The sequence below is a fragment of the Chiroxiphia lanceolata genome, chromosome 17, assembly GCF_009829145.1.
Source record: "Chiroxiphia lanceolata isolate bChiLan1 chromosome 17, bChiLan1.pri, whole genome shotgun sequence".
Classification (NCBI taxonomy): Eukaryota; Metazoa; Chordata; class Aves; order Passeriformes; family Pipridae; genus Chiroxiphia; species Chiroxiphia lanceolata.
This window is the reverse complement of record NC_045653.1, coordinates 15,228,351-15,253,538: the sequence shown is the minus strand read 5'-3', so window position 1 is coordinate 15,253,538 and position 25,188 is coordinate 15,228,351. Positions and strand designations below refer to the sequence as shown.

General features: G+C 43.1%; 1 protein-coding gene across 1 annotated transcript; it reads right to left on the bottom strand.

The window, feature by feature from the left end:
* ARHGAP40 (Rho GTPase activating protein 40) lies at positions 1 to 23,836 on the bottom strand. Its single transcript, XM_032705281.1, is given in 16 exon segments — positions 1 to 2,417; positions 2,762 to 2,817; positions 3,899 to 4,059; positions 5,719 to 5,859; positions 6,124 to 6,330; positions 7,035 to 7,117; positions 7,787 to 7,946; positions 8,221 to 8,298; positions 8,414 to 8,505; positions 8,852 to 8,893; positions 8,896 to 9,016; positions 9,624 to 9,772; positions 10,265 to 10,339; positions 10,907 to 11,128; positions 14,492 to 14,694; positions 23,457 to 23,836. Coding segments are annotated over 16 exon segments (2,007 nt in total). The 5' UTR covers positions 23,567 to 23,836; the 3' UTR covers positions 1 to 2,310.
* Between the last annotated feature and the right edge of the window lie 1,352 nt (positions 23,837 to 25,188).

Here is a 25,188-nt window from a genome sequence, read left to right as displayed (position 1 = left end):
TTTTTTACATTTCCTTTCATGTTTGAGACCTGATATTTGTCTCTTAAGAATCTCCCACGAACCTTGGTTTTCACAGCACTGATTCACATTGTTTGGTTTTCAAAAAATCCCAATCATTTGTAGTTTACAGTAGCAGTGATGTAGTGACCCCTCAATACATACTGACAGTATGTTTAATAAACCAGCACACGAGGGGTGGAAAAAAAATGCAGCATCATGTGATTTGCAGGGGTGCAATTTAGCCTGCAAAAGATCTTTGAGCTCACACCCATGCCTTTATGAGTTGGGTATTTCTCGGGTTATCACATTTCTGGCATTCGCTCTTTGCCAACTCCATCACTGCAACAAAGAATTCTACAAGTGATGAGTGAATAAGTACCATTGATTTTTAATGCCCCATTTTAAAGCAGCTTGATCTTTCAAGGCACAAATTTCTCATCCTCAAGGAAAACAATCAGGCTCTTTTAGGCACAATTTAAACCCTATAAAAGAGGCACCTCCCTCAAGAATTCTTGACATGGGGGATCTCAGTCAGGGTTGGGAGGTGGTTTTTCTGCAAGTTTATATTATCGTTTCTTAAGAAGATAGCTGTGAAGATGGTCCAACCAGTCAATGCATCTGCATCATCTCAACCAAAAAATACTAGACGGACTCTCTAATATATGCATAATTTTAAGATATCATCGCCACTCATATACTGTTCATAACAGGCTGGAAAGAATATGGACTATGGCTCACCTGTTCTTCTAGGATCTTAACCACCACAAGAATTTAACCACACAGACACAGAGTGAAGTGCCCTTACAACAGAAACTAGGAGTTTGAGATAAAGAGTAAGGAAAACTACACATCCACCTCGGGGAAAAAAAGGAGAGGGAGGAAAATTCAGATTGCAATGGAAACCAATTAATTTAACAAAAGAAATAATACTGGAGATTGTCACTAGTGCACCTAGAATTTGGCAAATGAAATACTTTGAGCATACACTTGCAGGGCAGCCCTGCCTCTGCCACAGGAATAAATATCCAACAGTGTTTAATAACAGTACATAAAAAGAGACATCCGGATTTCTGGATATGATGCACGTTCCATCCTCTGTAACTGCACAGTGGGTTCCCTCACACAAGATATTTCAGTAACATCACAAAGGAATACAATTCTTCTGTGCTCCTCCTCCACGAGTAGAGTCCTCTTTAGCTGGGGTTGGATGATGATGATGCAGCAGCAACGTGAGGTGCAAGTGTTTTGCTCTACCCTCATTCTCCACCCACAGCGACCACATTGTGCTGTGAGGGATGGAAACGTGCAGCTGGAGCAATGAAGGCTCAGTTCAGTACCCACTGTGTGACCAGGTACAGGCACAGACCTCTCAGTTCAGCCACTTCACATCTCAGGGGAGGCTTGGTTTGTTTTGGACGGACATGTTGACACAGAATCCTCCACAAAGATGTTCAGTTTATGCAGCCAGGTCAGATTACTAACCTCAAATTAACTTCAGAATATTTCCTGTTTTCTGTTGACATATAGGTTGTCCAGTAAAATAAATGCATGTTTTACCCTCATCAATGGCAGCCTGTAGATTTGGTTTTGCATTACCAGCAGGGCTGTATAGGACACACATCTCTCTTGTCACACTGCACACCTGAAAGGTTGCTGTCCATTTTTTGCAAGGAGAGTTATGTTCTTGTGTTGCGTATGTATTTATCTGCAGTCATTAAATACAGGGTGTTGGTATCACATTCCACCTGGCCTTTTTGCAAACACCCTTCTTCATTCTTCAAAGAACATAACAGTGTCTCTTAGTGAAATCTATGGTCTCAACTTCTGGTGATGTGCACCAGGCAATCATGGACCTTACCAAGGGGATATCCTTAATACCACTGCAGCAATTTGACTGTCTCTCCTCCAAATGGTGGATGCGACCAAAAAACAACAACAAAAAAAAGAGCAAATCCAGAATAGACAGATGTTTTCTAAAATCTTCAAGTTGACCTTTCTTCTTTTACATTCCATATTTGCTGCACAATCACTGTTGCTTTGCTTTCAGGGCTTGTTTTGGGGGGATATTTTGTTTAAGAACAGTCATTCCCCCTGCCAAGTCTTCTACATAGGAATTGCTGCTTGTTTCCAACAGCTCTTTTAGCAGGTAGGCTCATGTACCACACTGCCAGCTGCCATGGAAGCAGTAAATAAAGTTGTTTTTCCTCCAAAGTCACAAGCATTGTCCAGTCTGTGACTACACCTGAAATGTCTCTATTTCCACAACTTGCAAAAACTTCAACCAAATGCTTCGTTTTTCTCATCTTTTCCTTAGAACATCCGAGGATAAGATGGGTTTTGCTTAATTATCCACTCAGTATGGGGATTGATGTGGTACAAGTCCAAGAGGTAAGTGTCTGGGTCCAGGCAATGTTCACCTATTAAAACAAAGCATTCAGAAAAAAATCCACTTTTTTTAATGTCCTTAGTTCTGTAGTTGTTAGGGTTTGGGTTTTGTTTGGTTTTCCCCCCACCTAAAAATCAGTACTTGTTAACATTACTTTCAATATTACACCATTCAGAAGTGTTTTTACAAATCTGGGGTAATGCTTCAAAGTGAAAGAGGGTAGATGTACATTAGATATTAAGAAGAAATTCTTCACTCTGAGGGTGGTGAAGCACCAGCACAGTTTGCCCAGAGAAGTTTAACTCCTTTCTAAAACAAGTTAAGCATAAAAATTGGGTAACAGAGTCCTTATTTTCAGTTGCCTTTTGTACTTACCAATATTACCTCCCACTTCATACAGAAATAAGTTTGTGCACTCTGTTGAGTTGTTACTGCAGAAAGAAAAACACACTGAAGTTAAATCTTTGCAAAGACAGGTTAGGTTGCTCAGTACTGTTTATTGCAAAAGAATTGTTTGCGGTTCTGAGGCCAGCAATGGTCAAGGAAGCTACAGGCCATGGTACAGAGACCCTGCTGATCCTCCTGAACAGGTGTTGAGAAGGACACCCAAAACTGGAAAAAAAACCCACCAAGGCAGCTGTTCCTCACTGGCAGCAAGCAGCACACTATGCAAACACTAGCTTTTCAGTTAGAAAACAACAGGCATAAACATCAAAGTTCACTGTCAGCATTCCTCAAAAACTGATGGACTACTCCAGAGAAGCTCACTTGCAGGAAGACTTTGGCAGCTGTTAGTGAGATACCAGCTGACTCGTAATCAGCCAACTTCCCCTCCATCCTCCTTGTCCAGACACCTTGTGTGACACAGTCAGGAGATGCACTGCTGCATTACCTACTAAATACAGTCTGCAGGAATGGTGACAGAGTGGGGCAGGAACTCTTCTGTTCGTTTTTTGGGTTACTTCAGCAATTTACCACTGGAGCATAGGAGGGAATTGCAGAGTTCATTTTAGGAAATCCCTACATTAACATATTCATGTTGAGATTACTACTCCAGGCAGGTAATTTGCACAGGTGATGTTTTTCCAAGTGAGTTAGAGAGGATTTGCTTTGCAGGGTCAATGTTATTCCAATTTTCCTTCCTTTCTCCACCTACTTTTCCAGCAAGGTTGCTGGAGTTCACTTGCTGTCCAGCAGCCCAGAGGGGATGGGACCACTGACCTCTTGACAGTCTAAGCACAGAATGGAATCACTCAGCTGAACTAACACTTGACTTCCCCATCCAACACACTATTTCCACTGCTGAGAATAGAGAAGCAGAGAACAGTTTCCTCATGATTCACTGTGTTGCCACATCACCTCAGCCACAAGATCAAAACCAGCAACCACTTAGTTGGGGGTTTTTTGTTTGTTTGTTTTTTTGTGGGGTTGGTTTGTTTGTTTGTGGGGGTTTTTTTTGTTTGGTTGTTTTTTGTTGTTTTTTTTTTTTAAAGCAGAGAAAAAGTAATTTACCACTTGAGGAGGTTGACAGTGTTAACAATATTCCAGCCATTCTGGCACAGCTTCTTTTGAAACTGCCTGAGGACATCTGCAACCCTGGTTGCATTGTTCAAATGCACCTCCAGTGAGTCCTTCAGGAAGAGTGATGCGTGGACTTTCACAATCTTCGAAGGCTGAACAAAAAAAAAAAAAAAAAAAAAAAAAAGTGCTTAAAGAGTTTATTATCAGTCAAAACCCCAAGTTTAAAAATAGATTGGAGAGTGTGAAGAATTACATCTATCCAGCCAGCTGCTCATAGACTTTAGGCTTATTTCTTATTCCACACATTCTACAGGTTAAAAATTAAAGCAGCATCAAGGTGAGCATTATAAATAAATCACTAGCGTTTCGGTGTTGTGTCCGGGAAAGGAGACCTGTGCTCTCCATCAGCGAGCGGTGGTGCTCTCTGCTGTTCGAACCCAGCACTACCACCAGAAAGCGACAAGCTTGGATGAAAATAGGATTTGTCGCAAGAAATTTTAACAAACTGGTTTGCACAAGTCTGAATGACTTCTCTGAAATTCATTTAAATTACTGTAAAAGGAGTTTAGACAGCTGGATTGCAGACTACTGAATTTCAGAAAGGTAGTTTCCAAAGAAAGGAAGCACTGAGCCATCACAGAGCTGAGTCCAAGTGGGGTTTTTTTTCCAATACTGTTTTAATCAGCTACTCCATGAAGTAACTTCTCAGAACTTTTGCCAAGAACACTGAATTATTCTCACAGGATTTAACCTGCTGTAAGTTAATTTTGCAATCCCAAAACCTCTGCAAAAACAGTGCACAAGACTGAGTCCATTAGAATGGTGTTAACCACTTCCTAAGCATGAGGTTGTCTGTTTGATTACCTAAACAGTAGCTGCCCTCTCCAAAATGACAGCACCTTCAACAGTGACATGTCATCTTAACAGCCGTATTTTAGGCAGACATCATCTCAGTATCCCAGCCATAGAAAGGTGGGGAATGTATTGGCTCGTGAGAACATGGACTCTTCTTCAGGAACGCAGATTTAAACTTTCAATTATTATTTCTACCTGCATACTCCAACTAAGCTTATGTCCTTAGAGCATCCTGGTTGCACCACCATTATGTGATATTTCAAATCCAGCCCTGCATGATATAACCCAGCCCCTACAGACCTGCACATATTCAACTAAGATGGTTACCAAAAAAAAACCAGGCAGAATGGCTCCAAGGATCTTTTCCCAACTTTGATACTGAAACAGATCAGGTAGAAACATCTGTTTAAACAACCTCAGTCTGCACCAATACGAGAGTGCACAGAGTCATGTCGTTCATCAGGGAACTGTTCTCCCTTTAAGTAGCAAGAATCTCCTCCTCAAACCCTTCCATACAGATCAACAGCATTATGGAGCAAAAAGAAAATTAGATACAATACTGCTGTAATAACCTAAATTTTTGTTTTAAGTTCCTGAAAATAAGTCTGCCTTTATCACAGCAGATGTATCTGTGCCAACACCTAGGGCACCCAGAGCCACGTGAATTCTGCTTTTCACATGAGGCAAAGACCAGCATTTCTGCTCCTGGTCTCTTCCTTCTTCATCTGCTTTTCACCAAGTGTTTTGTAGCCTGAAATGTACTTAGTGTTCTTGTTGTTGGAATCAGTTTTTGCCACAATCTGGCCGAGAGAGTCTGCGAAACTGTTCCTCACTATTCTGCAACTTTTTTTCTCTCCTGCTCTTCAAAGAACATCCCTCTTTACAGCTTTCTGAGTTCTCATGAAAGCATTTGACACTGCCATGAAATGGCTTGTTTTTTCCAAGCCCCAACTCACCTCTGCCTGGTTCTTTTCCACCTTATCTTTATCAGCATGAATCTTGCGCAACAAATTTTTAATTCGCTTGTCACAGAATTGGTACCTTTTGCTGTTGCTTTCATTCAGCTTTCTCACTTGAGCTACCAGAAAAGAGGAGACCTGGGGAAGGGAGAAGGGAGAAAACAGGAATTAAATCAAGCAGAGATGAGGATGTCATTTAAGAACCCAGTCATCACTTTATGAAGCTCCTGAAATAGACAAAATATCTGTGTACCTTGAAGACAATGTAGTCTTGGAACTCAGAGGATTTGCCTACAAATGTTTAACTCCTCTGAAATTTCCAAGACTATTTCCTCCCCTCTTATAACTCTAACCAGATCAAGACACTGCTGCACCATACTGCCAAACACGTGTGCAACTTACTGTCCAGAGCAGATCCTGGTAATGTATCATCATCCGTACCACGTCAGCCGCTCCCTCTGCCAGCTGCTTCTCCTTCCCTTCAGGGATCTTGTTTGGCAGCCCCTTGTGCATAAAGAGGTTTGGGGCCATGACTGTGGAAACATTCCAGAGGTTCATTTTGTTGTTGTTCTCCCTGGCAACCACTTTGCTGAGAAACTCAAGTAGAGCCTGAAGAGAGGGAAAGAGACTTAAGACTGTGGCAATTGCTGGAGAGATCACTTAATTAGCTTTTTCTTCTTGTTATCGATGAGCAAATTCTCTTTCCCCAGTCATGAAGTTCAGTGACCAGTTTCTAATACTAAAACGGCAACAAGCAATTATACTAAGCATACTAGTTTGTCCAGCACTTAGAAATCAGGAGAGACAGTCAGTGTGGGAAGCAGATGGGCTCTTACTCCATGGCAGGTAGCAATTTACAAAGTCGAGTCGTAAAATTTGCAGAATCTAAAGATAAACCCCTCCTTCTCTTAGTATCCCTTCAAAGCCATTCCCAGATGTGGAAAAATAAACCCTTTTGGATTATTTCTTTCACCTCACGCCTCACCAGAGCCATGACAGATCATCTTTGGCTCGATTATGTATTCCAGAACCCTAAAGTTTTCAGGGTGCCAAGTCAGCCTTGCCTTTAGTACCTGGAAGCTGAACTATGCAAGAGAAAAAAAAAGCAGTAGCAACCACCACAGCTCTTATAAAGTACAGAAAGCCAGAGGTGGTGCTTACTTAAAAGTCATGCAGATGTGGCACTTGGAGGTATGGTTTAGTGATGGCCTTGACACTGCTGGGTTAATGGTTGGACTCAATGATTTTAAGGGTTTTTGCCAACCTAAATGATTCTATGTTTTTCCAGTTAAAACCAGAACAAGCACTTTTACCTTTAGAGTGTTTCTGTTGGGCTCTGGCAGAATCAGGATCAGGAGGTTCAGCGCTTGCAACCTTTGCTTCAGGTCTGGAATATCTAGATAGGGAGAGTAACAACAGGACAGAGGATTCAGGCTTCTGACACTGTTCTTCTTGAGCAGGGAATCCCCCAAAGAATAAGGCAATTACTTATTGCAGCGTTTGTTGTCTAGGATTTGAGAACTTGCTTTATAGAAGTAAATCAAGCTCATACTGTCCTTATGAAGGGAATTACCCATGTTTTAGAAGACTGGCTCATTTCCTTCAGAGTATACAGTCTACCAGCAACTCTGATTCCCTTGAAGGGCACCAAATGGACCCCATTATTCCCATTTCTTGAACAAGAAGTTGTGCACTGAAAAAGTTAGCTTAACCCATCCAAACCACTCACTGAGGCACAAACCTCAAACTGAGGTGCTTGCAGAACATTGCGTTACCTGCAGTCAAGCCAGGATTGTACAACCTGGCCAGTGGCCACAGCTGAGTTTTCATGTCCTAATTTTTTCAATGACCTAATACAGCATGGCAGCAATGCTGTAGCCTCAAATGACACAACATAATGTAGACTTCAGGATAGTGTACAAAGACATATTCAAGCAAGCATCAGCAACTATGACTCTCAATCATGCACTGTATTCCCACTGGATCTGCAGGCTCCCAACACACCTGACAAGAGAGTTCAAGGCCATAGGAGCTTGAATGCCAAGCAGGCAGAGCAGGGACTCACTTTGCACAGCAGCAAAAGCAGGGAGGTACTCTGCTGTTAGCAGCGGGGCTGGCAGCTCCCGTATGAACCTCTTCAGCAGCCCAGACACATCATTCTGGTGCACTTCATCCCAGCGGAAAAGGCCAGTGTAGAACTCCCTTTCTAACTTCTGTTCCAGACTCTATTAAAGAGATGGCATTTATTACAAGCAGGTATAAGGGAAAATTCTGTAGCTGAGCACTAGAAGGGCAATCTGTCAAGTCAACACAGTGCATAGGCCCTCACAGTACGCACTCCCAGATTTCCCAGGGTATTTCTAGTTGTAATTGGAAGGGAGATGAGACAGGTTATTAATAAATATTAATATTTATTATTTTGGGTTATTTAGATACTTGCTTCAGCAAATGCTCCCTGATCACCTCTGACATTTTTAAACACTGCTAAAGAGCACATACCTTGATCCTGGTCTGAGACCCAGAAACTCTCAGAATGCCCTCTGTTTCAAGTCCTCTCTTCTCCAAGCAGGACAACAGCTATTAAAGGGGGAAATGAGAAAGCTATAGGCACAGACAATGAGGAGTCAGCCCTTCCTTTTCACAGGATGACTCGGGGGATCAGAGGTGTGATTGAAAGCAGAAGAGAACTTACTGCCTGGAGTAGCAGAGGAACCTTGGTGTTGGGAAGCAGCTTTTGGTCATTTTCCAACAGGGTGTTGAGTGGAACTCCGAAAAGCCTTTTCTCTACAACAGAAACAACAGTTCGTAAGTCTGTATCACCTCTAATACAGGTCTAAGGGGTATATCCCCCACTGCAGACTAAGATGGCACTTTTGCAAGCATAGATACTGGAAAAAGAGAGGAATAGTTAAACAAGACAAATGCATTTAATAGCCAGATATAAATGCGGTACTAGGTCTTGATGTCATGATCCAGCGACTTCCAGGACCAAGGAAAATACACCTGTCACAAGGTTGCTTATCAAAGACTCTCTATGTCCTAACATTTGGGACACAAATCTATGAGAAGATGAGTGTAAAAAAAAAAGGCACCAAAAAAGAAAAAAACATAACAAAACACCCCAACTAACCTGTTGTTTTCAGTTTTGCTGCTTTGTTTCTCTTCAGCTCAAGCCCAGGATATCACAGAGAGCTGTCAGTTCAATGAGGGCCAGTGTGGGGATCTTCTTCATGTCCTGAGCAGACAGATCTCCAATCCTGGTCACTCCTAGTCTGCCCTTGAGGATCTTAAATTTCTAAAAGAAACCACACACACCCAAAAGCTTCAGTTCAAGTTGTCACTTTTTCCACTAGTAAACAACTTTTGCTGTATTCTTACGACTCTTCATCATAACCAGCCACCTGTTCATTCTGCTGTGTTCAAGACCAGACACATGCCCAAAACTGCTCCTACTCAACCACTAGATGAACAAATATTTTCCCTTTTCAGTATTGCTCTTTGATCATATTGGACATTCCAATTTATCTAAGTTAAAGTCTGATACCCACCCTGATCTACTTGGATTTTGGAAGCAGTCCAATTCATCTGCAAAGAAAACTGTTAGGATTATGAATAAGTAAGTCCAGTTACTCTCCCCTTGTCAGAGGAAACAACACAGATCTGTGTCAAAATAGATAGTTTCAGATATAAGTCTTACTTCTTTTGACCCTCCACTACACAGTGTCTATCCTTGCCCAACACTGCAAGGATAAAAGCACTATGTACCCAAAAATACCTAATACAGACCCATTGCAACACTATCCACAGAGGGTGTTTCCAAGAGCTGATCATACAACCGAACTGAGTGTCTTGACAAGAACAGATTAATAAATTCTAACAGGAGAAATTCCTTCAGTGCTTACAGTTAGAGCATTTCCATCCTTTAACTTCCTAGATTCAGACAGGAAGGATCCCTTGAGGAGGATAGCTGCTTGCTCTGAGTAGGCAACATCCATGTTGAACGTCTCCTCTTTTCCAGGGTTTCGAACTGCGCGGGAGTAATCCTGGGTTTCTGATACAGAGGAGAAATTGTCTTGAATTTCTGAAAGCCAGGGGGGTGAAGCTTAGAAAACAAGAGTACTAAAAAAGATTTGGTATCATTGTTTTTACAAAATCCTACATTAACATACAAACACAGAGTTCTAATAGCACAGCCCTGACACTGATCAATAGATGAGAATAGTTTGAAGTCATAACATTACAGCTACAATCATCAGACCACTGGTAAGACAAGTATGACCTTAAATTACAGGACACACCTATGGCTAACTTCTCTTTGCACAATTGCATATAGTATTTATAGGATTTCACCACATGATCTTTACTAGACTGATTCTATTTTCATTTTTCAGTTGCTTTCTTACAGAGTTACCGTTATCAGTTTGAGCAGCAATTCCTAACAACAACTATATATGTGTATCTATCTATCTTTCCTTCCAGTTTCAGCCCTACTTCAGATCCTACTCCTCATTCAGTCCAACTCTACATTTAAAACTCTCCTTACTTCTCTGTGCATTTGCAGTCTGGAGATTCTGCCACAACAGATCGGGGCTGGACTCCTCTTTCTCTGCTACTGTCTCCTGAAAATAAGAAAAATGTTGTTTTGACTAGAATGAAAAGAGGAGCAGAACTGCAGGAAAGCAGCCGAAAAAGCCAATTGTTACGAATTCTCTAGCAAAAAACCCACAAAAACAGGCATCAAACAAAAAAAACCAAAACCCTCCAAAAAGGCAGCTCTACTCTTCCTCCAGGATTTTTCAGCTGCACAAGGTCAGCTTATCAGAACTGAACTAAGTAGTTCTTTTGTTTTGGTTAATAATGATGATTAACATGTCACTGGAATAAAGAAGACACAAGAGGGCTCCAAATGATGCCAGTGCTCCATGAGGCTGTCATGCTGTAGACACCATATAGAGGCAGGATACAGAATTGTTCCAGCAGCCTCTAGGAAGTTATAGATCTTCAGGTTTCGTAATAACTTATCAGCACTGCAACCAGGATGTAGAATTTCTCCAATCTCAGCTCCATTTCAGCTCAGGGGATGAAATCATCTCTTTGGACATGACAGCAGCCCTAGACTCAGAAAGGCAAGTCAGCCACCAGAAGGCAACAAGGTCTTTCAAGAGATCCCACCAAATCAACAAACCCTCCGAGCTGGCCACTCCGAAAATGTCCCGGACATCACGCACAGAGTGCTTGTTTCTTCTCCGGCGGGAGCGGGGAGTAGGTGTCCAGCCGGCGCTGCCAGCGGCCGCTTGGGTCTGGGTCAGGGTGGAGAGCAGCACGAGGTTGTCACTGTCCGAAGCCACGGTCTCGAGGAGCTCGGACAGACCCGCGTCCTGGAGCCACTCAGCTTCAGCTTCTCCCTCTGCCAGGCAAGGGATGAGAAGGCAAAGTGAGCAGATTAAAAGAAATTTGGGTGCTTGCAATGCTTCAGAGGCAGAAAACCTGAAGTTTGAGCCATCCCCTTTCTGAGGGTGGCAATGGGACATCAGAACATTTCTCTTCATCCACCACAACCAGAGCTGGACTTGAAGTCAAGTAATTCCTTAATGAATCTACTGGCAAACTATCTGTTTTTCTACATGGTTTTGAGTTTTGGTCTTTTCCCGGTCTGGTTCTACAGTATCTAACAGTTAAGAGCATCCCCCCAGTAGTGCTCATTTGGGCACAGCCACTCGTGGTCCCACTCACAACTCCTCACTGTACATTTGTCCTACATCCATGGTTTCACAGCAGAACAACACACAAAAAGCCTCTGGTTTATTTTGCCTTTGGGAACCAGAGGAAGTGAAATGTATTGCTTGCAAATTTTGAAAATAGCCATTCCAGTCATAACAGGAAACAAATCTAGTACACAATACTAAACAGCAGCCCCTAAATCGAACATCCATGTGAGCCTACTGCCCCTTTCTGATGCCAAGCACCAGATGTAATTCCTCTGTTTAATATTTGGCCCAGTTATGTTTGCCAGTAACACAAAAGGAAACCAGCAAAATAGGTTATTTATGGGGAAAAGGTTAAAATGGGAGAGAAACAGGTCGGAACAGAGAGATCCACAGAAGCTGAGCTGCAGGCTTAAACCTGGAGAGCTGCTAAGACTTGCCTTGTGAGCAAGCAGCACTTCAGTGGAGAACAATTAGGAATGATTTTGCAAAAACTAAAGAACACCACTTCTAAAGACTTACTTGAAACATAAGCTGGCCACAAAGAGCATTTGTAATATAGCATTCAGTTTCCAAGTATCTAAAGGACAGCTATGGCATCCTATAATTTCAGACTAAACATTAAGCACAGCTTCTTATCTAGTTTTTGAAGGTGGAGAAAGATCACTCTGCAGACAGTTCTCAGCCATGGTTACATGTTGGAACGAAGTGAACAGGTATTTTAGTGGCAGAGAGCCTGCTGTGCTGTCAGGCCTTGGGGAGACCTCAGCAAACAGCAACAAGCAAGGAAAGGACAATGCTGTTTGTATTCCAGGAAAAAGCTACTTTCTGCTCCCATCAACCATTAGCAAGACCACAAGATCATCAGCACCTTTCAGCTGACCCAGTTCTGCACAGTTACACTCTGACCCCAGGTCAGGAGCAGCTTCCCACAACACCTCCCCTCACACAGGGCTTGCACAGGAGCCCACTTCTCTAACTAGGTCAGCTTTTTTGCAATGCCTTATCTCCACACAGCCTCCTCACTGTCCCTTGTGCAGTGATTGTGATCAGCCATCTCTCCATGCTATCTCCAGATGGAGCTGTTTGCCACTGTCCAAGTACAACTTCCTGGAATTTATGCAAAGAGCAATGGTGCCTCTGGCTCTGAGGAGCCTCAAAGCTTCCATGCTCCAACCAGAAGCTGCAGGTGTGAAAGCCGACAGGCACCAGTCAAATCCTGCCTCCACACCATCCAAAGTTTCCCCTCATCACCAATGCTCCCAGCACAACCCTTATTTGCCTAAGCTCCTTTGGAGAAGGTACCAGGAGCCCAAGTGTGCTGCACCACCTTCCCCAGCCCACCAGGAAGGCTTTACTACTCAGAGCATTATTCCAAGTCTGTCTGGTTTCAATGGCCAATTAAGCAGTCAGCTCCTGCCTGACAGATTAACACACGGCATTAAAAGACATTTCCTGCATACACATGGTAATTAAATTGCTTCCAGCATATCAGCCTTTTGGATATCCTAGACAGTCTTTCATCTCATGGCATGGTCTCTTTTCCAGAATCTCCTTCCTGATGCACTCGTTTTCTTGGTTACTTTGCATCTCTTCCAGTTCTAAAAAGCAAACTTACACCCTTTATGTAGGGACACAATCAGCAGACCTTAATGTTTATCATGCTTGCCTGCTACAGCAAACACGGATGGTGATCTTCACATCCTTCTCTCCAGAGCCCCCCTATGAACCCAGGAGAGCTATTTTTCAAATGGACCCAGGAAAGGTGGTGATCCCAAACTGTGGGATCACTTGGTATTTGTCACCCACTTATCATCCCTCCGAACACGCCAGGATGTTGTACCTCCCATGTCAAAAGGAAATGCTCATCAGGAAAAGGTTCCTGCTCACCAGTGATAGGACAAGGAGTAAACTGAGGTTCAAACTGAAGGAGGGGAAATTTAGATTAAATATTCAGATGAAATTCTTCCCTGTGAGGGTAATCTGGCAAAGGTTACCAGAGAAGCTGTGGCTGCCCCATCCCTGGAAGTGTCCAAGGCCAGGCTGGGATGTGGGAGGTGTCCCTGCCCGTGGCAGGGGGTGGAATAACTTGAGCTTTGGTGTGGTAGTGAGTGTCACAGGGAGGGTGCCGGAGGGCATCCTGGGAAATGTAGTTCCTGGTACTCTGCCGCCCATGCCCCGTAGAATACTTATATGTAGTTAAACATCGTTTGTTACTTTTTGAACCTCACATATAAGATGTTGATGTGCTAAATAAAGTTGATTCAGATGCCTGCCACCCCAGGCATCAAGGTCCGTGCCCACAGTGCCATCACTTTAGTATCTCTTCAATGCAAAAAGATTCTATGATTCTAGAAGAGGCAACTGTATTCCAAAAATTTTGGAATACGATTGGTTTCAGTTATTCCAAAACACTGCATATAGTTATTTCAGGTTCCACTTATTCCAAAACACTGGATAGCATCAGTGCTACAGAAAGCCCGTTAAAAACACCCCATGCACATGAAACAGTTTTCCAAAGAAAGAAAGAGGAAAGAAAAAAAAAAAAAAGAGATACGCTGGAAAAACCTTGTGTGGAAGGATCCAAGGCTTTCTGGATGTTTACTGTGTTTTCTTGAACAGTGAATTAGAGAGGGAACAGTCTGCCTTCCGTAGAAGCAGCTCCCATAAAAGCCACTATGATGAATCTCAGAACCACGTACACAAACAAGCCTTCCAAAACACAGTCAGCTTTCACAGGGTGTTTAACATGCAGCCACCTGCAGTGGGAGTGAGATCCCCCCACTTAGTGGGGTTGCTGGAAAAAAATACGGAGTCTTGAACATGCTCCTGTGACTGACCTTTAGAGTCAGCTTTGCTTCAGAAGCCAAAACCAGGCCGGGTCAGCCCTTCCCTTCTGCAGGGCATTACCCACCACCCAATTAAAAGAATATGTCTATCTCTGATTGACTGATAATATTCTAACCATACTCCACATGCTTATAAATTGTTCAGGTGCGTAAGCAAATTTCCTGTTTCAGATGTTCACATTCCTCTCCTCACTCCCAACATTTTTGGCAACCTACCGTCTTGTGTTTTGACATCTGCAAGGCTGCATTCCTCTTGCTCGACTTCAGCACTCTGTTTAATGTTCTCTACTTCTAGCCAGAAACTGTCCATTGACAAGTTGTCCAAAGCCTCTACCCTGGAATTCGTGCCCTCTGACACCAGGGATGCCAAAGGACTCTTCGGAGGAAGCTGGCTCATTTTGCAAGGACAATTTCTGGTGCTGAGAGAGGAAGAGATAAGGAGAGAGAGATTAGCTACACGTATTCACACACAGCATTCACAGTACAGTCTTCACTGATTAACAGCTGCAGTAAAGCCAAACAGAGGTAAGCGCTGAACTTGCTGTGGTTGGTGTTTAGCAACACAGACAAGGTTGGGACTAAATCCCCTAGAGAAGGGGGAAAACTGCTGTCCAAACCTGTGAGAGGACAAAGTATCAGTTTTTCCAATGCTGCCCCTCCAGTGACCTCCAACACACCACCTACCACCACACTCTTGCTTCCAAGACTCCCCTGCAAGCTTGCACAGATACCCTCTACATTCACAGCCAACCAGGATGTTCTCCAAGCTTGGTGCATGTGTGCTCCAAGAACCTGGAGCCTGGAAGCTCCCAGCCGCAGCAGCCCAAACCCAGCAGGTCTGTGCTCCATATGCAAAAACCGGCACAGCTCCGTCTCTTGCACTTCAGCTCATGCAACAAAAAACTCAGATGGCTGAGGCCCCCTTTTCCTGCTCAGACCAGATTTTTCAGCTGTGAAACAGCACAAGTGTCCTGGGGAAGCATATGGAATTTTTCTTACCACCCTGTTGATTCATTCATGGGCAGCCAAAGTCCCAGACTGGCCCATTCAGCTTTCAACCGCTGTGCAGAAAGCTGTGATGTTCTCATCACTTCATGAAATAGTGCCTCTCCTAAAATGAATTATAATTTCTTTAAAGGGTTACAAGCCATTTAAACCCTGTTACCATCTTTTTCAAAGACTTAAAAAAATAGGGATAAGTGAAACATACTTATGAGAACACCTCAATAGTTTCCAATTATGAATACAAAATTAAAGAGGCGGCACACTACACTAACTGTGGGTGGTTTGAGAAACACCTGGGAACAGCCACCACCACGAAACATAGGCCAGAATTCCTTTCTAGTTTCATGAAAAAATAAAAATATAAAAATAAAAGGCAGATTGAGTCTTATGCCATGACAACAAAACACACAAGAAAAGCAGTTTAGACTCCTAACTCCTGGACTCTCAAAGTTATAGATGGCAAATATCTGGAAAGTTTAGCCCCTTTCATTCCAGAAAGCCATTACTAGCAGTTCTGGCACCAACTTGCTTCTGTTAGAAGAAGCATTTCAAGTCATAAAGGGTTAATTTTGAGACACATGTTATAGGACCTTCTAACTTGTATTTATGCATATGCATGCACATCATGCTCACACCTTATTCTAACATGCACATAGGCAGATCTTCTCTTCCAAAGGTCAGAACCAAAGCAATACCACCACTCCAGGAACATCTGGAACCAACCAGAGTGTTGACAACAAGAATAAAAGGATTTGTTTGGTTTGTTTTATAGGAACACAAAAGCAAAGACTGAATTGAACCATTCTGCTATCCAGCCCTGGCAAGGGCACAGGTGATCTGCTTGTTTAATACCCATCTGCTCTTTCCTATTCCTGCATATCCAAATAGCAGGTCTCCACTTGAGATGCCGATTTATAGCCTGGTAGAACACTTAAAAAGTAAATCTTAGACTGACTATTTATTTACCTTCACAATCCATGTCCACCTCTCTCAGTTCCACTGCAGTAACCACTCCAAATCATTATTTCCCCTTTGGACTTTTTACTTATGTCTTTACTCATTAGGAATTAAAAATTTGGATCATACCCCTCATTAACTCTTCATCTTTAGTACTCCTCTCCATTTTCTCACATTTTCTGACAACCTACTCATAAGATTAAAAGAAGGCACCTTGCCAGCATCAAAAAAGACTGTTTAATACCTTGCCATGATATCTCACTAGGATTCTATTTTGCAACAGTCAGTAGACATCAACACTAACACAAAAGTAATTGGAAGGAGGCATTTATATTGGAAGGAGGAATTTATATTATCTTGAGGGAGTTGGTTTTGGCCATATTAGTGTCAGAAACACTGGCATAGGAACTTGCACTGAAGAGCAGTCTCTCAACACAGAACACTAAGGACCATCTTACAAGCTCTCCTAATTACACTACTACATGCTTTCAGCAGGCACAAAACTACTCTTCTTGCCCTAAGTTACTGCCCTATACTCCTGTAGAATTTAGTTTATACAGATCAAAGCTGCTCTGAAATGTATCTTTCTTTTGTGTTAAGCTTGGTTTAGAGCTGGCTCAACTAACACCCCTAAAATCTCCATAGATTCACACCAAAACAGAATTTAGGTTTGCAGCTCCAGCAGAACCTTCCCTCTAGACCTGAGCAGGAGCTTGCACCCAGCAGATGTGCTCTGTGGCAAGCCTGCGTCACACATGGCTGTGACAATCCCTTCCCCATGCCTGCTGGAAAAAACAACACAATTTTAAGCCAACGTAAATACAGTCTTCAGCTCTTTCCAAAGAGTGGTTCTTGACTTTAATCTTCTGCATGACTTACATAGATACCAGACCCTGAATGTGAGTTTCAGTCCAGGAGATGTTACTACAAGTGCAGCATTATTTATCTAAGGCATTAGGGCATATTTCTGGTGCACACCTCAGAAGGGTCACAGCATCCTTTCAGCCCAGGTTTCCGGTTACAGCCTTGCCAGCAGCTATTTTTGATCTACCTTCAGTCCACACCAAGACTCTTGCACAGAGTATTGGTGTAAGGATATAGTTTTACCACACAACAACAAACTGCTGTCCCCATCCCACTCTGACTGTGTCTCACACCACCCACAGTTATTTTGCTTCCTTCTACAGTTGGAAATACAGATATGCTACTACTGCTTGCACCAAAATGCCCCCTGACCAGTCACACTATAAAACTACTCTAGAAAAGCCATCTCTGAACTACTTTTGTGTCAAGCAACTTAAAAGGCATCTTGACTTTTTTTTCTCAACAGGTCCATGTACTCATGCACTAAACTCGATTTCACTGAGGTGCAGGATGTTATTGTCACACAATAACTCTGCTGCTCTACAAAGCAGTAGCAGGTTGCAAAGCCCAGCTCTAGAAGTGCTAAACTACAGCTGTTGCTCCTGTCTCAAAGGACAACACCAAGTCAAGCGTTTACATTTAGAAAATGTTTTATTTTCTGGTCTAAGTATCTTTTTTTTCCTTGAACTCAGTGCACAGTGCTTTGCAAATACAGCTACCCAGGTGGAAGGTTAATTTTAGATTCAGTGCACCTGAAAGATTGTTCTTCCTCATTGCATTCCCGAGTCAACTGGAGGGCAACTTGTGGCATACAAACATAGCAACAGTTTAGACTGAAGGCAGAGATTGTTGGTTTAAAATGTTAATCGCTTGGTTGTAACTGGGCAAAGAGGAGGTAGAATAATCAAATTCACACTGTTGCACTGTCAATATAACTAAAAGCATCAGATTATGAAGCTGTAAAAATTAATCCAACAAAAAGCAAACTGGCAGAAAGATCTAATTAAGGACAACCATAAAAAAGGATCTGTGGAAAGACTGACCATCCTAATGCAGCCTTCTCCTCTTGTTTAAGAGCACAGACAATTTCAGTGGGGCTTAGGATTTGCCTAACACCTACAGTCTAACTCTGACTTCACAGTGTTAATGACACAGTTATGAGTAATTAGACTGGCATGGACCTTACACAGTTCATTTTCTTATTGTTTTCCTCTCTCCATCCCCTCCATATGGATCCCTGGGAGCTCCCCATGGCTGCACAGTGCTGAGTCCAAGTGATGGTGCCTCACTGATCCTGGGCTGGGAAATGCAGTCTCAGTAGTTCTTGATTCTGTTCCTAGATACTGTCAACACACTGCAAATGTATCGCAAACACTCATTCACCCTCTTGAATATCAAATAAAATAAACACTGTTGCTATGCATTTGTTCATTCCAGGCTTGAATCATTCCTGTCAGAGAGCTGCTCAGACCTGGAGCTGCCTAGGACTACTTCTCTGCTTGCTCAACATCCCTCCCTCATTGAAATACCTCTCCAGCAGATGATAAATAAGGAGGTTCCTTCTCAAGCATTTCAAGTAGAACAGGAGGCAACAAGTGTAAGCCAAGAAAATGGAATTCCTTTAATACTGATGCCAGAAAAACTAAGATGAGAAAAAGGTAACAAGAACAGAAGAATTAAGTCAGACAAGGTAGTCCTGCCACACAAGGAGCACCTGGTCTTTAAAAACATTTCCAAAGATTTGGAGCAAGCACAAAGGCACACAAGAAACAAAGAAACAGACTGAGAGTCTGAAATAACCTCAACAGCAAGTTGAGAGCAGTACACCAAGTCACAGCATCATTTATAATGATTCAGACCATAAGCATGAAACACAAGTGTCTTGAAAGAAAAAAAAACACGAGAGATTAGTCTATCAACTGGTTGCGGTATTTTGACAGAAAAAGACACTAAGTAAGAACAAAACTACATTAGTGTCACAACACATATTTTACCTGCTTTAATTTAATTCAAGGTCAAAAACAACTGATGGAGTACAAAAGCACAGACTAAAGAAATTACAAAGAAGTCCACACAGGAAAAAGTCCCTCTTCACATTGCTTCCAGGTTCTTCCCCTAAGCAACCAGTTTAAACCCAAATGATGAACTGTGAAGTAAATTCTGAAGAGAATGAATCACATGAAGATGAGCCTGTCACAGTTCCTAACATGACAGACTTTGTTTAAAATTGTGTGGCAGACGAAGGTGTCCAGAAACACCTGGAAAACTGGAGAAAATCCTGAAGCAGTAAGTCACATATATATCTCTATTTTACATAGATATAGCTATAGATATTTTTCTTATTGGAGTTTAAACATTAGTCTCTCAAAGTTATCAATGCTAATGTAAGAACAAGTCCCTGTATGGAAGAATTCAATCTACTCATTATCAAAATCTTACACGAAATATGCATCAGCTACTTCATTCAGACACACAGAATTACACAAAACTCTATTCCCAACACAAATAGCAAATTTATCTAGGAGATGTCTCATGGACAAAAACTCCACAACTTTTATACAAAAGGCCTAAATCAAATGGAAGCTCTACCACAAATATTTAATGCCTGGATCAGTTACCCCCAGATTTTGTACAGAAACATCACAGACTACCAATTCCTTCCTTCTCCCCGTAACAAGAAGGAGGAAAGAACTACTGCAGTTTACTCTGAAGAGAAAATGAAAAGCACATGCTGTTCAGATTCCTTGGACCAGACCACAAAAGCAGAGAGACTAATTATCAAATTATTGTGGCAGCAACAAACAGTAACGTACCCAATAGACTGTTACCATGCTTTACTTTCTCTGGCTTAACTCAACCAAAGCAGCCAAAGAATCAGAATTAAAGCAATCTTAGCAGCAGTCTGCCACTGCTGACATATGTCTCCATAACTGACCACAGATTTGCTCACATAGTAGTTTCACTGAGAACATCCCCTATGAGAAGCCACAGTTCTTTAGCTCAGACTATTTTATCCAGCACTGCTGCTAACCACCACTTATGTTCCTATTAAGGCATTTTATCAAGGACTTTTCACATGTGGGACAGCACAGTTGAAGGTCTCTATAGCACCAGCAAGAATAGCTAAGATGTCACTACCACAATTTGTTAATAAGATGAGAGCTTGTTTTCAGTAACACAGCAATCAGCTCATGAAGATCTATTATGCAAGCAGCTCAGGGAGCAGCGTCATTTCAGGTTGTTGGAAGAAGCCTGCTCTGCAAGGTGATAAAGAGGATGCGCCAGATCGTGCCAAGAGTGTGGAGTAATCCCTACTAGTTCCAGCTTTCCTCAGACACATGAGAAGGCACAACTCCTGTCCTGGCATCCCCAGTGACACCAGAAAGAAGGAATAGAGTCCTTGCTCTGTGGATTTGTGGAGGGAAAGACGTGAATTCTGATGCTTGTATGTATCACACTGCTACCCCTGAGCACCTCCAACATTTTCTGTGCTGGACAGGAACTCCAGATGGTGGTGGAACACTGGCACAGGTTGCCCAGTGAAGCTGTGGATGCCTTATTTCTTGAAGTGTTCAAGGTCAGGTCGGATAGGGCCCTGAGCAACATGACCTGATCATGGGCATTCATGCCCATGGATCAGGTTGGAACTAGGTGGGCATTAAGGTCCCTTCCGACCCAAACCATCCTGTGGATTCTATGATTCTGTGTTACCTCTATCACAGCATTGGGACTTTTAACTAAAGCACAGGTTATAACTTACCAATAAGGGTCTCTGTTAAAGTATTCAGGGGTAAAGAAACTCCCGTCTCAACTTCTTTGTCTCAGGCCTTCGTCCAGAATAGTTTGGGGCTAAATGAGCAAGCTAAGGAATAAGGAAAGTTGCCTGTAATTACAGATCTGCCTGGAGGTATCTCAGACTGAAACTCAGAGCAGAACAAACACAGGATCGATAAGCCCATGCAGATACAGTCAATTAAAATTATTCAAAGCCATTTTTAGTTTAGACTATTAGCTGGGTGTCTGTCCCATCACACTAGCATTTGTGTTGGCCTCAGAAGACCAAAGTTATGCTCCCTGTACATGGTTTCATGTTTGACTGTAAGGTCACTACAGATGAGCCCATTGTTCACTTTCCCCTCTTAGCAAGGTAAGCCACACAGGAAAGGGCTTCCATCCACACAGAAATCCAGCTGTGAGGAAGGGGTACCTGGCCAGAACAAAGTTTTAGTAGTACTGGGATCTTTAATGTGATTGTAAATTGATAAGGCTGACCTACAGGATGATTAGATGACAATCATTAATTAAAAGGTAGCATTCCCATCTCCACTGAATCCATAGTCACCTAAACACACAAAGCAGCTTTATCTATCCCTTAGTCACAAGGACCTGGTCTGACAGTCAAATTCCCCTGTCAATGACACCAGGATCCCAAACCCCACAGCTCAGTAGCACTGGTTACAGATGGGAACCCCCATACACTTGCACCTCTGTACAGAAGCTGCCCTGGGCTTCCTCCAGCTGCCTTGAGGCTGAGCCTGTGCACAGGATTCCCATGAAGGAAGCAGCAAGCATGGACTCTCTGCCCTTAGTGACTTGTCCGTCACAGCCCGAGCACACACTGCCAGGGATTTGCCGAGACCAGAATGAGTCAATACCTCCCAGTTACTGAACACATCCTCAAAACATGCTACCGTTACACCAAATGAGACAGCTTGACTTTATTTCCATCACTGTTGTGACTTCAGGCAAGATGCTAACCTGTATATATGTGAGACGCCTAGGTTTGGGACAAAGGGGTGAGGGACCACCTGGCTTCCAAAGGAAAGGCTGCCAATGTGTTTGAATCCACTATAAAAAGGCTGTGAACTTATTTCTTGTGTGCTCATTCATTAACACAAAGACTTTTTACAAAAGCAGATTCACGCATACTAAATATTGGCCTCCAACCTCTTTAATGTTGAACTTTGAGTAAATCAGGATGATAGAGCTCATCCTTATTTCTTCTTGTCCGCCCATTCTAACAGTGCTTGGCAGTTACACTGCCATGAAAAGCCCTTGGTAAAAACTTATAACTAATTCTGTAACTAGTAACTGGAGTGCTGCAGCAAGGCAGGACCAGTGACCCCACCCATGAGCCTTCTCAGTATGAGCTTCACAACACCCAGGGGAGGAGCAGGAGGCACAGCTGGCTCAGCAATGGCTTTTCTCAGTGTTGCTTTGGAGCCAAGACACCACCACTGCTGCGTAAACCAGTAGGTGTCTTAGTGGGAACACAGTGAGCACGTCACAGTCACTGATCAAAAATAAACAGTGATTACAGGCAATTAATTAGAAGGCCAGGATGGCTGGTGTATCATTGCTGTATTATACAGGCACGTCTTAGGTAAATCCTAGCAGAAAGGGCTTAGTTACACATGCACACACAGGACACGTCTCACCTGTGGTGAGTTCCGAGTGAACCAGTGGAAGTGCCACTTGGTTGGAGTTCAGTGTTTTTGGTCAAAGTTAGTGAGCATGTTTGAGGTTCCTGCTGTAGGATCTGTTCAGACCTGACCACAGAGGTGTTCTAGCACCAGTACAAACACTGGAACTTAACAAACTCGTTTGGCAAAACATAAGTTGTTAACAAATATTTTAATTTTTACCAAAGAAGCCCTGCCATACTGAAGGTGTTAATCTTGTCTCTTTAACACTTTGTCAGTCTCCTAAGATTCTTATTCCTTTTCTTTTTTTTAATCTCAAATTTTGTCTGGGGTCTTTTAAAGATTTCTTGTCTTGCTTTGAACACACAATGTCAAAGCAGACTAAAAAAATGAGAACTCAGACAGAAACATGAAAACATGAGCTGCGATTAGAAGTAAAAATCAGTACATTCACCCAAACCAACAGATTTCAATTACTACAGCAGGGAAACATTCTAAAACTTGATGCAACTTCTAAGCCTCATGCAAATACACATTAAATGAATGTCCAGTAAGCACACCAGCAAGATGGTGTTTGCCAAGCAAAGCAGTTCAAATTTCAGTTCTATCCTCTAATGCTTGCATGATATTTATAAATAAGCAGTTCTTACCTTTATATAGTTCCACAAATCCCTGAACAGCCCCCAAGCCCCAGGAGCTGCCCAGACAGGTTACCAGTGAACCACGGAACAGGCAGCGACAGTTTAGTCCCCCAGGTCCCACTTCCCCAGCTTGCTGCACTCAGCCCAATTACAGAATTAGTACAAGAAAAAAAAAAAAGGTTTTTTTTTAACAAGGTTTCATTTCAGGATCAAGGCACTCAAAACCCCATCTAAAGAGCATATAAAAGCCTCCTCACTGCTCGAAGTTCACCTTGCTTCCACTCTCCGTACCTGCTCAGCACCTGGGCACAGCTGCCTGCCCGGGCAGGAGCCAGCACTACCCGGGGCCTGGGAATCCCACTTCTGGCCATCCAAGAGCCGCACGTGCCACGCTTGTCCATGTCCGAGTGGGGAGGAGGGCGGCAGTCAGTCCATCCGTGCTCCTCCCAACACCGCTGGCCACTCGAGGAACGGCTCACCCGCGAGGTGCCGGCCGGCTGGCCGCGAGCATCCTCTCCTCCCTCCCTGCATCCACCCGCCTCGGCAGTCCCCGGAGAAGTGACAGTAAATCCACCCGATCCTTCAAGTGCCTGAGGCTGAGCCGCACACGCCTGGGGCAGGGGCTGAAGGAGACAGCCCACAGCCAGCACTCAGTGCCCCGGAGTACACAGAAAACAGCGAGCACCTCTTCCCAAGGCTGGGCTGAAGCTAAGGCTTGCTAAACATTAACATAAGCCTCAGCCACGTGAAAAAGTAACTCCCTATCACAGCCCTGGGAAGGAGGAGTCAAAACAACCTATTTGCTCGTTAAAATTATACTTCCCTGCAGTGAAAGAACATCAAGAAAAGCATGAAACATCTGTCTGGGGACCTCGGGACAGCAGGAAAAAACTTCAAGTGCTTATTAAAAAAGCAAATTCAGCATTTTCTTGCCATAGTTGAGCAGTGAGTAAACCCCAGCTGGATGTAAGACACTGGTGTTGAAAGAGCAAAGCTAACCTGTAACGCCCACAGAGGATATTTTGTAAGATCCACATTATTCTTCAAATTCTCATCAACAAGCAAAGCACAAGTGAGGGAAGGGTTAAAGCAATCCAATTCTTTTCAGCCATCCCTGACAGGTTTGTTCTGTCCTTGTATTCTCTCCATCAAGCCTCCTTTCACAGTGTTTCTGCAACTCTCCTTCTTATAACATTTACTATTCATAATCCCAAAGTTAAGGGGACAAAAAGTGATTTATTTAAGTTTTCCTAACGAAGGTACACAAAGCTTATCCAGCACAAGTAATAATACCTCTCTGTGCTTCCAATATTCCCAGTAAGGCTGGATCTACAGCTCAGCCTCCTCTGCCTCCAACAGCTTAAAGGGCAGCATCAGCCAATTTAGAGACAATCCCTCACAAAAGGATGCAAAGAGCCCATTTCAGCTTTGTTCCTACTAATATGGCTATTTATCCAGTCACTGCTTTAATCCAGCCTCTTTAAACCCCCTTTGCTGCCAAGGGAATGCTGCCTCACTGCCCAATATCAGACACCAGGGCTGAGGAAGGGAAATTGTTTGGTCTGGGACACTTACCGCTCCCCACAGTATGTGAAAATACGGGAATTTCTACCAACCCTCCTCTCTTTTCCTCCTTACCCACAATTCCTGTGAAACTTTATTCCTCCCCTCAAAATTGAAAACTCAGGTTATCCATACAGCTCCCCCTCCATCAACTCCAAACCAAGATAAACTACAGAATGGCCCAGCTTGTGAAGTTCACAGTTATAACCAAAACACATCCACAGGCCACAGGTTTTACAACAGCACAGAATTATACACAGGTAGCATATTATCATAAAATGATTTGGAAGGGACCTTGGAAGATCATCTCGTTCCACCCCCTGCCACGGGCAGGGACACCTTCCACTAGCCCAGGTTGCTCCAAGCCCCGTCCAACCTGGCCTTGGACACTTCCAGGGATGGGGCAGCCACAGCTCTCTGGGCAACCTGTGCCAGGGCCTCCCCACCCTCACAGCCAAGA